This window comes from Melozone crissalis, unplaced genomic scaffold (assembly GCF_028551555.1).
Source record: "Melozone crissalis strain CALT ecotype California unplaced genomic scaffold, PUWL_Pcris_2 ptg000018l_1, whole genome shotgun sequence".
Taxonomy (NCBI): domain Eukaryota; kingdom Metazoa; phylum Chordata; class Aves; order Passeriformes; family Passerellidae; genus Melozone; species Melozone crissalis.
Window position 1 is genome coordinate 19,849,290 of NW_026535796.1, and position 14,198 is coordinate 19,863,487.

The window sequence follows — 14,198 nt, forward strand, 5'->3', positions numbered from 1 at the left end:
GTGAGCCTTTTAGGGCTCTGTATTTGCAGCCCTTGTGTCTGAGGCTGCAATTCAGAATTTGGATGTAGAAGTGGGATCAAATTAGACATTTTTAAAATTAGGTTTGAGCTAGGAAACTCCACTTCAAAATTTAAATTGCATTCTTCTCAGACAGCAACCAATACATATTCTAACTAAAGCAGATACTTTTTTTTTCTCTAATGAGGGATGGTTACTGCCAGCATTCTGGCCTGCAAAAAAAATTATTTTTGATCTTGTTATACATGTAACCAAATTAAGAGAGAAAAGAAACCAGTTTAGAGACCATCTGAAAGACAGCCAAGGGAGAATATTCAGTGTTTGTACCACTGCACTAGGAACTCCTGTTTCTTAGAGGTCTGACACAATATATCTGTGTTACTGAGCGTATGCACAGAACACTACCTTGGAGAAACTGCTTGTATGTGCATGTTAAAAAAAACCTCTCAGGATCAGATTCCTCCCTGTCACACTGTCATTCTGTTTGCGGGGAGTAGTGTGAGAAAAGGACCATTCAAAATCCAAGGTACAAAAAAAGCAATGGAGGGATCTGGGGAAAAGAGACATTATCTTGAGAACCCAGTTTCCAGCCTGAGTGAACAAAACAGCTTTTCCAGTTCCTTCAGTTTATTCAGCAGTCCAGTGCCTTTCAGACACATTCTCACCTCCTCTGGGAAGAGCAGAACAACTTGAAGGAGAATGGAGGAAAATGCTCCAACATCCATCACAAAGAGGTCACACACATGCTGGCATATTTTGACAGCATGTATGTTCTGCAGGGATGGGAGCATTTTACTAGTGCCTCACTAGGCAAAGATGCCAAGAGCGTCCAGGTAAAACACTAAAACCATCTGAACTGAAAGTAGTTTCATCAGTGAAGTATAATTGAGCTTTTCCATTCTTCACCTTGGCCCTCTTCTAGCTGAAGTGCTTTGCTATGAGTCTAGCACTGGTGCATTCTCGGTAATTTCTTTCTGTGTCACTTTCTGCAGGTACCTCAGTCGCATGGGAGGGAGCTGCTCATAAAGGTCAAATCCCAAAGGACTCTCTGCATTCACCAGTCTGTAATACAGCAGGTGCTTTTTCAAGGTCTGAAAAATGAAACAGAAAGGTATCTAATCTTTTCCACCATCTCCAACACAACACAGCAAATCTGCAAATAGTATAATTCCATCATGCCCAAGATATTTAATTACATCATCTTCAATAGAAGAGCTGTAAAAGGCAAGTTTCTCCCACTAAAATTCACTTTTTTTTTGCAAGAGATTTCCTTTTCTAAACACAACTCCATTTTCTTCTCAACAGCCCCTCACAATGACTTCTTGCTAGAAACCGAAGTGGGTTTTTGAGTGTCATCTAATAATTTACCCTGGACACAAATCACAGAGGGCCAAATGACCCAGCTCTGTCCCACAAAGGATAGATTTTGGCAAGCTCCTTGAAAAAAGAGAAACTTTATATCTGTCCTGTTCTTTTCAGGGGAAGCATCCAACTAAGAGTTAAGAAAGATCACTGCTGGCCACCTATTCATAACTGTGCTACAATCATCCCTCTAATATCTCTAGTTATCCAGATATAAAGCTGCTTGGACAAGAGGCAAGGAAATACAGTACAGGAGATTCACCTAGGTTGCAATAGTCTCAGTGTTTTGAGGTCAATTACTACAAGAACCGGTTAAGCGTATTTACAGATATTCCAGGCCAAAATCCTGCTGCTAATCTCCTCTCATTGTCAAATTAGCAACATAATTAAACACAAATTTCAAAGCCAAATATAAGTCTGTAAGAGTAACACATATGGAAAACTTAATTCCCAGCAGTACAAGCTGAATCTTACAAATCCTACCTCATCCACCAACAGCCACGTCTTCCGCAGCATGCTTTTCCGAGCAGCATCTGTCTCCTGGGAACAAAACACACACGTACTTTCCTTAATATGGTGCAGTAACACCTTTGCCCAGGGGCATACAGCACTCCAGGATGACTTGTTTATTATAATGATGAGCAGCTTGTTCCAGCAGAAAGTGCCTGAGATGTCTTATCACTTAAATCCTGCCTCTCTGCTCCTTTCCCTGATCTGAATCTCAGCTGACTTCTCAACCTTCAGGATGAATTGCAGATCAGAGGTGAAGTCCTGTAAGCACAACTGTTCACTGACAGAGGCCTCAAGGCCATAGGAGGGCTTCTGCTTGGTTACTTAGGCAAAGTCAAAAAAAAGACTTTGCACCTTAAGACTGCTAAGGCAGAGGCCAAATCTATTACAAGCTCTCTCTGTGTGATCACCTTTCTTATTCTTCCCCCCACACCACAGAACACATAATTGTTGACCTCAAAGATTTAGGTAGGACTAGCTACCATTAATGCAAATACATTACGATATAATGAACAAAAGCTGCTGCCTTGTATGTGGATCCTCAAATAGCTGATGAGTCCTCAACAAATTTGCTTACAATCTTTGTTTTCAAGTCCCAAAGGTCAGTGATTCATTGCAAGGCACACTGGACTTACAGGGAGAGCAGATGCAAAACCCAAAGACTGCAGCCCTGAAGCTCTGCTATCCATTACCCACCTGTGTTGTGCTTTCTTGGGAGAAAATGAAACTGTTCACATGAGCCACAGCCACCAGGTACAGAACAGGGCACCAGGTGTGGCGCAGCGCACCAGTGACCAGCGTTCGGAAGTAGAGTCGGAGGAGGTTCAGGTTATCCTCAGGAGGGAAAGTGTAGCGCTCAAGAGGCACAGGAAACTGCAACAAACCCATCCAGAGGCAACATTACAATTTTTGTCAGGGTCTAAGTGGTGAGAGGAAGTTAATGACTTCTAGAGTCATTAACTTCTCGAGCCCTTCCTTGTGCATGCCCCCCTGTAACGCAATGTTACCCCAGCGGCATGACCCCCATTTGCAGCAGAGCTGCTACGGCCCACCCTGACTGATGTGACGTGCCTTGACAAAGTCTGGTCAAGACCTCAACTTTATGGAGAGATGTTTTACTGGTCCTATCACTGCAGCTGATTTTTGGCACAGATAAGATGAGCACTTATAAAGTAAGAAGACAGAGTATTTTTGACAGCACTGCTAAATTCTATCTCTTGCGCTCTGCTCACTCAAAAGAAACGCAGTCCTACACTTGACAGATCAAATTTTCTTGCTGTTACTCAGCAGAGCACAACTCCAGGATAACTGTATGTGGAAAGATGGTTGAGAGGGAAAATGACTATTTGTCTATGCATGGACAAGGAAAAAGTTCTCACCAAGGTGTGAAAATACTTATTTAAGGGAAAGGTAATTGCTAGCACAACACAGGGTGCGACCAGCCCTTCTATAAATTAGAAGGGTCTCAATGGTTAATCCAAGCAAGGTTTGGGACAGTTTCCAGTGAAGACTGAGCAATTTCCCAGCTCCTGTCCTCCACATATCCACACAAATCAAGGTTGGAGAGTCACAGGCAAGAGTGCAGTAACACAGAAATACACAGTGACAAGCAATTACCGTAAGCCAGGATTACCTGCTGTAACGGCACTCCCAGCGCCCGCAGGATATTTGTGTGCTCCCCAAAAACAGAGAGACGCAGATGAACACTGAAATGCTTCTGTAGAGGTAGAAGAACAAAGACTCCAAAGAGTGGATCTCCAAAGGAGACACCCTCAAATTGCTCCAGGAGGCTTATATAGAGATCATGGAAGGATGCCAAACCAGGGAGAGGAGCATCCAGGTTCAGAGAGTCCAGGACCTTGGGTTGGCAATACACAGAGAGAAGGGCAGCTGTGTAGCGGTGGATTGGTGCTTCTAGAAAGAGGTCACTGCCAGTGAGGAAGACACACATAAGCCGTGCAAGTTTGGCAGCAGTTGGGATGCTCTGGAGGATTTTAGAACGCCACGTTTCCAGCAACAAGACCCACTGCAGGTTCCAGGTCACAGTGTTGATGAGATCAAGTGGAAGAGAGTTCAGTATGGCCCCACGTGTCTCTGCATTAGTCACTTTGTTGTAGAGGCTGATAAGTGGAAAGAATGGCCAGTCTGAAGGCAGGATGGGCCCTTTGACCTCAGGAAGCAGCATTGACTGGATGAGGTAATTCTGCCCTTGGTAGGATGCCTGAGAACGCATAAGGGTGGGCTGCAAGTGGACAAAGTGGGAGAGGTAGCAGGAACGAATAGAAGGCAGATTCTGGTATGCTTCTCTCAGCAGGGCACCACGAGTAACCCTTGGAAGAAATGCTGCTGCAGAGCCAGGCTGTGCCAGTTTGGCACTGGTGCCCAGATGCAGAATATCAGAGAAGTCAGCTGCTTCTGGCCCACCAGCTTTCCCTTCACTGTAAGGTAAAGACAGCAGTTTAAGAAACAAACAAACAACCAAAACCTGAAATGCCAAACAAACAACATACCACATTTATTCACCTCTACAGTCTTCCTTCAACAGGAAGAGTAGTACAGGCAGAGCACTCAACACTTGCTGCATCATTGAGCTATTCTAATACAGAGGGCCTGTAAAGCATCAGCTACCTTGGTATTTAGACAGAACTCACAGAACTACATTTGGAGTCAGCAACACTGAGGCTGTGCCATGAAAACCCTCCACACAATGCCAGTCTAGTGCGGAGCCCAAAGCCCTGTTCAGAGAGGCAGCCTACTTATCAACATGGACATGAGAGTGCCGAGATGAAACACTGCATGTCAGATACGGCCTACACAAACCAGTAAGACAATTCCCAAAACAGAACTTTGCAGCTGACAGTGGCAAGGTCAGGGGAGCCATACAGACTGATAGAAACTGTGCATGTGGAGGGTGTTTGTCAAATCCATATGCCACAATCTCAGACCAAAGACCCACCATTTTGTTGACCCAACAAAAAAAAACCAAAACATCACCACACAAACAAATCTACTAAAAAATTTTCCTTCTTTCTGAAAAAACAAAGTACCTCCTTGCATAAACCTTGGATCAACCTCCTACAGGGATACACCATGGCTAATTTAAAACAGTTTGAGATGAACAAGATAAACTGCTACCATCTCATTGCCCAGATATGAGAGGATTCATATTTGCGATGCTCATGAGTTCTTCCAGTGTAAAGTGGAAGACATGACATTTGTCAAATCAGCAAACTGGATTATTTTGAGTTTGAGGAAGATTCATTGAGCTTTTAGGCTATGTCAAATTCTCATTTACTTTCTAGACTCCCGATTCTCAGGATGGAAGATGCTAGGCCTTAGGGAGGATCAGTTCTATCAGGAATCACACAACCTTGTCATTGAGGAAATCAAAAGAAACTGGTCACATTTCTCAACAGCGCTACATCAGAGAAAAATATGCAACCACTGTGCTTGCCTGATTAGAAGGCTCCATGCCAGAAGAATAAGCCAGTAAATAAAATTTAACTATAGACCCCATCTAAGGCCAAAAATTACGACAAAATTGCTGTGCCAATGTGTTTTTTTCCATTTTCCCCATGTTTTCCCATGCACCAGACTAGAAAAAGGAAAAAATGCAAAGCTTACGGAAGAAACTCTGGATTAAAGGCAAGATCCAGTAGGACCTCATGAGCCAGATGCTCACTCCCTGGCAACAGACGGCTTAGCAATGCCATGGCAACACAGTGATGGAGTGAGGCATGCTGGGCGTAATCTGGACAAGTGCCTGCCTGTACAGGAAAGAAAACAACAGATAAAAGCATTTGTCAACAAGACAATCAACACAGAAAGGAGGGTCAAACAAGACACAGATCTTGCAAAGTGAAAGATTGAGGCAGACTGCAAGAGCTGGCAGCATTCATACCAAGAGATATTTCTGCTTCCTCTGACTGCCTTAGATAGTCAGATTTTTTTAGCAACACAGTTGAAAACTGTGTTCTTATTTTATCCCAAAGAAAGGCAAAAATATAATTTTTCCATCCAAAGTATTTTGGAACTAAATTCCCACATCAGTAACCGGAAAGATGTTATTTGCCAATGGGTCATAAAAGTCAGCAGAAGAATTGCCAGACCTAAGTCAGGTACAAGAAAGAACAGGGACATGAACACCAGCTGTCAGTGAAGTCAGTTCCTTGGGGGAAAGAAATGAAAGGACTGATAACGATACCATTTTCCGAGCCAACGCTAACACAAAGTACTGTAGGTGATACTCATGGCGCAGGATCCACGCAGATGAGGGAGTCACAGAGGGAGGTCCAGTCTGCCAGCTTTGATGCAGATAATCCTTCAAGCCTCTGAAGCCCAGCACAGAGCTGTACTATAAAGGAATCACAAGTGGCGACAAATAATATTAAGACTGTTTGTGTTTGGAGGAAAGCAAAACACAACCCTATCCAAGGCCCTCCCCTATCTCCTCTCACATGACAATTCCTGTTGGCTACTCCAAAAGCCATATTTAAAAACAGCCTAATAAACATCTGCTTTTCTTCCTCAGGTGATGGATGCTCACCTGCATCCATCGTGACCATCCCCATCACAGACAATCAACAGTCACTGCCGACATTTTCTGTAATGTTCTGTAAGGCAGAAATCTGGCCAGTGGCTTAAAATGTTTTTCCCTCATCTGGCCAGATATCTCCATCAGTAGTCGATCAGCTAATTCAACACAAGGTCACACAGGAAGGCTTTGAGAAAGCTTATGCTACATATTCCATCTTTCTAGAGCTCAGACATTTGTTCTTTAGAGTCTGAAACCTTCCATGACTCACTCATTCTAAAAATTCAGAACAAACCAAAGTAGGAAGGACCTTCTTCAGTAGCACTCATTCTCTTTAACATTACCCCATTTTTCTTTGTCATATATGCTTCAACCATGTTTTTCCTCCACTGACACTCAAGTTTTATATTTTGCTTAGCCAAACAGCAGCTATTCAACTCTTCTCAACATTCGTTATAAATACATCCTTTAAGCATCACCTGCTCTGTAATTCCAGCTTCCTGGTGTCAACTGAAATTGGAATTCAAGGACATTTTTCTGATCCTCATCCCATTTGTTCTGAAAGTCAGGCTGTTTCTCTCTATAATACTTTAGTATTTTTAAAATAAAAATGCACAATAATTTGCTTTCAGCAGTCCTTCTAACATCTCTTTTATACCTGGGAAGGTACAAATACTAACCTCTCTCACAAGTTTACCATCATTCACCTAGAATTTGCAGTGAAAAGGTTTATTCTCACCTTGCTGGTCAGGCCCTTGTGAATGTGAGTGATGTTATTGATGAGAAATAAGAGGGCAGTGAGGAAGGGGAAAGGTGACTTGGAGCCAACAAGGCTCAAAGGAGGTTTGCCTCCAGTGCAGCTCAGAGATGCAATGCTGCCGACAGATTCTGGTGCCGGGGAACAGGACAGAGGGTTGCACAAAGCAGAACATGGCCTGTGTGAAGAAATAAAGAGAGAGGGGTTAGGTCAAAAGCATTCATAGTGCTGAGGAATTATCTTGTTGAAATGTTGCTATCTATCTGAACTGTACCACACATTGCAGTAAAATGGAAACCCTGAAGACAGTGAAAGCAAAAAGCCAGTGTCTCAGCTGGTACACCAAGCACTACTGCCATACAAGCTAATGCCAGGGATTTGTCAGGAACTCTCCAGCTAAACTGGTCATGATGAGCAGAAATACTGATGCAGTGACGCATCTCTGATGTCAAATACACTAAAGTGTTGGACCTTTGATTTAAAAAAATACACTGTTCCCCACATACATACGCACACCAGGCTAATAAGGCTGCCCACCCACTCGAGACATTTCAATAATAAACTTGTAGGCAACACCAAAAAGCCAGCTTATATCTAAAATTGACTTTGCAAAAATGCTGCCCTTTATGCACTAATGAAATGCATATTTTAAAACTGTATTCAGAAAGAACATAGCTTTAATGTACATGGACATGACTGTGCAGACCACTACTGGCGTGTGTTTTCCCTGCAGGTGAAACTACAAATTCCCACACCAGCAGTGCTAGCAGGCCCTTGAGTAGATACATCATGTCTGTATAGGTAAGACCACCACAAAGGAGAGTGATCACAAGCAAGCTGCTGAATGGTAATGGGGTGATAGGGCAAACCCTGTCAAAGATCCATATCATTACTCTATGGCAGAAAACTAATTGCTTAAATGTATTGCTGTTTCTACCACTGGTATTACATGTAGGAGATGGATAAACACATGTGGGGCTCACAAAATACCCTGAACTCTTGGACCTAAACTGCCCGGAAAGTTAAAGACAAAATTGTTCAAATATTTGGGCAGAGATCAGCTGACTCTGTTTTTTACCAGCCAGTATTAACAGCAAGTATTCTTGTGGATGAGATTTTATAGCCTGACCAAATCCATTGTCTTCAGACTGCCAGGATAGGCAGAGAAGGGTCTAATGAGTGCTCTTGTGTTGGAAACTCTGATGCAAAGAGCTTCAGAGCTCAGTTTCAGTCAAGAAAGAACATGGGTCAAACTGCTTGGTGGCCATTCAAATACCACTTGAAAACAAAAGTTTCAAGTGCCCTTTATATCAGATGTTGTCAGAGGCAGAGGGATGCCACTCTGACTGCAAGTCAGGCCTTTTACACTCCTCAGTCCAGAAGATTAGCTACAGCCTAGTAAGGAGGCTCCCTCTACAGCAAAGACAGAATATCTGCAGTGCTTAACTGTTTCCAGAGCCAGAGTTTATGTTATCCAAATGTCTGGAAGAACAGTTTGGTGTCTGTTCTTGCACTTCCCTGCAGGGGTTTTCAAAGCCCTAGTGAAGCTCTGCAGGAGCTTGAAGATTTCAATCTAGTAAATTCTTTCATATAAGCAGCACCACACAGAGCACATGAACAGTACATGAACACACTCACCTCGTCATGTAAGAGCAACTCAACTAATTCTACTTGTGCTATTTTTTTAGACCAGTAAACCAAAGAAGAATCAAAACCAAGAGTGACTAAAATAATCTGAAATTGATATGAAAACCCCAGCTACATGGCAAAGCAGAGATGCAGCAGCATCAGTAGAAAAGGAGGAGCTGCAAACCTCTGCAGCCATCATGCCTTTTCTGTGAGGGGTGAGAGGACAAAGCAGGGTGTAGACACAGCCCTATTGCGGTCCAATTCCCATACCTGGGGCATTTTGCACAGGGAAAAGAGGAGAGAGAGGAGAGAGCTGTCACACAGTACAGTACAGAAATGGGGCTCCTTTAGCTTCTGACAAGAGTATCTTAGCAGTGGAATGGTTTTACCTGAGCAAGTCCCACATGCTGTCTATCGCTGGCTGGCTGAGAAGGGGCTGCAGCACCTCTGATGTCAAACGTTCCAGTTCCTCTAAGCAGTCAACTGGATTGACTGATGGCTGTAAAATACATGGAGAATGACAGGAAAAGAGAGTGAATGACCATAACATCCAGTGATAGCAAAAAGAGAGACTGATTTATTTACTTCCTCTATTATCTTTTTGCCAGACCCCATCACCTACAGAGTGGTACTGCTCTAGGTTAGAGCTGGCCTCACTGCTCATAGTGTGGAAGCTGAGAGCTGGCACCTCAAGGTGTTCTCACACTCAAGTATTAAAGTGCATCCCAGAAATTCTTAATTGGCTGGAAGTAAGATATGGGATCCTTGGAATCAAGATTCACTAAATGAAAACTTAGGTAGACCCTCCTCTCCCTACCATCTACATGTTTCTATTAAAACTGAAGATGACACAAAGGTGATCAGAAGTACCTTGAGAAATCTGAGCGGCAACACGAGGGTCTCCAAAACAAACAAAACAAAACAAAAAAATCAGCAGCATAAAGTGTGATTGACCTACCCATTAAAGTATGACTGTGGATGAACACTGCACAGACGAGGAACTGTGGCTTTTAGAGAATCATTCAAATTCTTCTGACCCTAGTAAGCAATATTCCAGGTTGAAGGAACATGCTGGCAAATTTTAACACTTTATCTTCATTAGAATGCTGCTCTGGGATACAGAAATATTCATTTCCATTACATAAAATCTGATTTTACCCCAGGTGAAATTCGCCTCCAGAAATCAGTTAAACTTTTGTGAAGATGTTAACCTTAGTTTTTAACAGTCTAACAAAAATATTACAAAAAAGTCCCAGCATACACTAATCTAATTACTATACAAGTTGATTTTTTTTTGCACTAATCTATTCAAACACGCTATGTACAATTTCTTTTTTTAAAGGCTAACTAGAGGTAGATGACTGAACTTCTCCTGAAGTTGAATTCAAAAACCCAGCACAATTCAATGACTGAAGAAATTGTTTCATCAGTCACTCTTCTGGGATATCTGTAGAGGTTAAAAAGGAACATTAAACTCTTGGCTGTCCTGGTTTGCAATGCTCAGGATGTTATCACAGTCTGTAAAATATACCAACCTTCAGGACCCTGAAGACATCTTTGAGAGACACTGGCAGTTTCCACCCCAGCCATAACTAATAAACTTAGTTGCTTTTGGCAAGTTTCAGAGGAATTGTACCAGTGTGAATAACTACAGCCATTAAATTACCACACCTTCAACACAGCTCTCCCAAGTTGGAACTCAGGCATGTCAGTTGGGCAGTAAAGAGGAAAATTGCATTTATCTTTAGAACATGAATCTTTAAGATAGCTAAAGTGTAAGACATTATTCTTCAACAGCATCATACAGACATGTCACCTTCAGAACACTTACTTTAAAAGATGATCACATACTACAACTGTGTGTTACAGAATTTGACCTTGAATGTCAGTGGTGCAACACATAAATTTATCTTTATTATTTCCTATCCAAAGTTCATACAGCACAACCCTTAAAGCTCAATCTTCCACCCAGATCATTGCAGTGTAGGTGTCCACATGTAAGCTCTCAGACCAAAGCAAATGCAAAAACACATTACTTGATTTATCCCACTAGGAAGAACGGCTGCCAAATAAAATTACATTGTATTTGCTTCACACTTTGGAGCTCTGTAGTAAGTCAGTACAATCACAGCACTACCACTTTGATTGAGACCCTGATCCCAAAGGATGAAAGGACAAAAAAGGAAGACAGATATTTGGCACTGCTAATGTCTAGGGTTAGCAGACTTAAGTGACCCTGAATGTCATGCAGCCTAGATATGAGCTGTGGTTACAAAATCAGTGCTCAGCTTGATTCCTTAATATCCATCTTTTTCAGTACTGCCTGTAAGTTCCAGTTTTCAGAGGTAATACACAAGCTGATGCTGGTGAGATGAGAAGAATGCCTGTATTTTCAGGCCTTACCTGTTGGCTGTAAGCACTGTAATAAACTCCCAAGAAGATCACACAAGTTGTGGTCAGAGGCTGGAGTGTTTGCCAAGTTTCTGTCTGGGATAGCTGCTGAAGGATTTTTTTCAGACTTGTCTCAAGGAAGGGCTGTAAGCCTGACACTTGACTCCATGCCACTGGAGGAGGTGGGATCGGTTCATTATCTTCTGAGTTATTGCTGAAACCCAGTGGAAGAATGACACAGGATACCAAAAAAATACCAAACAACTGTCTCTCTAAAGCATCAATTTTAATAGAAAGAAGTAGTCTAGAAAATTATATCCAATAGCACAACTAGGGGAAAAGTCCTTGCATAGTCCCACAACCCAGACCAAATAATTAAGGCAGAAAGGATAAATGTAGAATGTACTTTAAAAAGCTGAAGTTTCTTCTCCTGCACTACTCTGCCCCTGAGCTACACTCTAGCTTTACCAGCATTGCTACCTCAGTACTCAGCTTTAGTTAAAGAGTTTCTTGCTTTCCACCAGAAAAAGTACCTGTGTTTGCAACATATCCTACTGCTTTGATGTTTACCAAAACCAACCACCTCTTAATCCTGACTCATCTTGGCTTCTGCAGAGAGGTTCTTTCCTCCAAATCTCAAGACATTTACTTCCTTTACTCCCAAGAGAAGTTCCAAGCAGCTTACTAGCTCCTTTCAGCAGGGCATTTGGCTTACAGTGCCCTTTATGCCCCCTAGCCTAATGCAGATTCTGACTCCTGCCTCTGGCCATGCTAGCAGGCATAGCTGTCAGACCAGACACTACTTCTGACCTTGTGTCAGAGGGAATATACCCCACCAGGATGCATGCAGGGGCTCACATGTGGGACACTAAACAACTGAAAATGAGGGGGAAAAAAAAGGTGACAGCCAGGTCTCCAAACCAAAGAAAGGGAAGATGGGATGCCAACTATTGAGATGCACAGAATGGTGACTTAAAGAGCCTACCTGCTCAACTTGGCCTGCAGCTCTGCTGCGTATCCTGCTGTTTGTGTCACATGTGTCAACAGAGTAACCACTGCTGCAGCTCGCTGCACAGACAGCTCAACCGCAGGGCTCTTCCCACTGAGCAACTCCGGCAGCGACTGCAGGATCCTCACCAGCACAGGGTAGAGGTCACTGTAGTATGAATCACAGAATGCATATGGTTGGAAAGGGTCTCTGCAGATCATACATACTTCAATTCCCTGTTCAAGATAGGCCAGCAAGACCAAGATTGCATAGGGACATATCCAGTTGGATTTTGAATATCTCCAAGAATGAAGACTTCAGCACCTTGCTTTGCAACAATGCTCCAGTGTTTGATCACCTTTACAGTAAAGTTAGTAAAGATTACAATAAGAATACTTCAGTGGAATTTCCTGTATTTTCATTTGTGCCCATTGGCTCTTCACTTTCCACTGGAAGAATCTGGTTTTATCTTCTTTATGCTCTCAAATAACTTATTTATAAAGACTGTTAAAATTTGATTATGAGAACCATCGCCACTACCACAATAACAAAAATAACTAACAAAGAAAAAAGATGACAAAGGAAGACTACTGCTATTCCAATTTCATCTGAATGGGACCTACCTAATACTCTGCTTCCATGCACTCTGATTATCTCTTGAAAAAAATGCTTTGATTTTACTCTTGCTGGGGAATAGTTCTGAGATTCTCAGCCACACTTATAATCTTGCAATGTTAAGGAATCATCTGCTGTTTCTTTCCTCAACATTATTTACACTGCTAAAATAGTATATACAGTTTTTACTCTTTTTAAATCATACATCAGACAGTGCCAAAGAACACAAAATGCTGCTGTGGATGGGAATTTCCCTTCTGAAACTCAATACTGGCCTCCCTTTTACTCCACTTTAGAGCAATTCCACAGCCATCTCTCTTCTTCCAATTACAGGAAGCAGATTTAATGCTTGAGGCAGGTCAGACCTACACCAGGTGCAGATCTTGGCAGTCAAGCACAAGAACTTCTCCTGACCTGGAAGTCGATGCATCATGAAGTTTGTCTGCACCAGTCTGCCCCACTCAGTGTGGTGACTGCTGCCCACAGACTGCCCCTAGGTCAAGCACATTCAGTCCTGGGTGTGCTGCAAACCACGTGTTTTGATGTCATACAAGCACAGATTATTCATCCCTTCAAGGAGAAAAATATGCAGCCCTAAAAAGCTACAGTGGTCTCCCACTGTAAAGCAGAAACAACAAAATAGCAGAGCTTGAACACAGGAGATAGTGAACAACCAGAAGAAAGCAATACACAGCACGAATGCCCTCAGAAACTGAGTTTTACTGCAGGAGGCAGGAGAAAGTGAGGTGAGACACTTTGAAGGGAATGGAGACTGAGCCTGGAGAGCCCTCTCTGCCCCCTGAGCAGGGTGTCCATTGCTCTGTCGTGCCCCCATGCCAGGTGTGCAGGTGGGAGCTGTACCTGTAGAGGTCGCAGGCCTGCCCGTAGGCGGCAGCCACCGCCCACAGGCGGAAGGCTTCGGCGCTCAGCCGCACGGCCTCCTCCCTCGGCAGGGGCACGTCCACAGGCTCCTCAGCGACAAAGCGACTCAACCGACTCTTCAGCTCAAATTTGTTAAGCTGTGAAACAAACCAAGCAAAAAGAAAAGGATGAAGAACAAAAAAGACAAAGGGATAAGGGGCATCAGCTGCATGCATCATTACCTCATTGCTCTGACACACACAAAGAGCTGCAGATTTCAATTCAGCTCGTTCTGAGCTCTTCTTGCACTGCTCAAATCTGCTTTTATTTTGTGTGATCTTAAGGAGCAGACTACAAAGGATCACTAAATGGTCAATGGCTATTAAGAGAGAACAATTCCTGCAAGAGATGCCTAGGGGTACCTAATCCATTCCTAAGACAACTATACTTAAATAATTTCTGATGGAAGTTTGTCTGCCCCACACACACTCCTGTTTTGGATGCTCCCTGAAGCATTTAACTGATTTAAAAAT

General features: G+C 42.9%; 1 protein-coding gene across 1 annotated transcript in view; it reads right to left on the reverse strand.

Moving 5' to 3' along the window:
- Positions 1–724: 724 nt before the first annotated feature.
- Positions 725–14,198, reverse strand: part of RPAP1 (RNA polymerase II associated protein 1) — a 34,199-nt gene continuing 20,725 nt past the window's right edge. The window contains exons 14-24 of the mRNA XM_054275670.1: positions 13,666–13,823; positions 12,187–12,357; positions 11,214–11,415; positions 9,200–9,309; positions 7,164–7,359; positions 6,095–6,244; positions 5,515–5,657; positions 3,524–4,328; positions 2,587–2,763; positions 1,864–1,920; positions 725–1,109 (exon numbers count right to left, since the gene is read on the reverse strand). Of these exons, the coding sequence (XP_054131645.1) occupies positions 954–1,109; positions 1,864–1,920; positions 2,587–2,763; positions 3,524–4,328; positions 5,515–5,657; positions 6,095–6,244; positions 7,164–7,359; positions 9,200–9,309; positions 11,214–11,415; positions 12,187–12,357; positions 13,666–13,823 (2,325 nt within the window). The 3' untranslated portion in view covers positions 725–953. The remainder of the gene's footprint in view (positions 1,110–1,863; positions 1,921–2,586; positions 2,764–3,523; positions 4,329–5,514; positions 5,658–6,094; positions 6,245–7,163; positions 7,360–9,199; positions 9,310–11,213; positions 11,416–12,186; positions 12,358–13,665; positions 13,824–14,198) is intronic.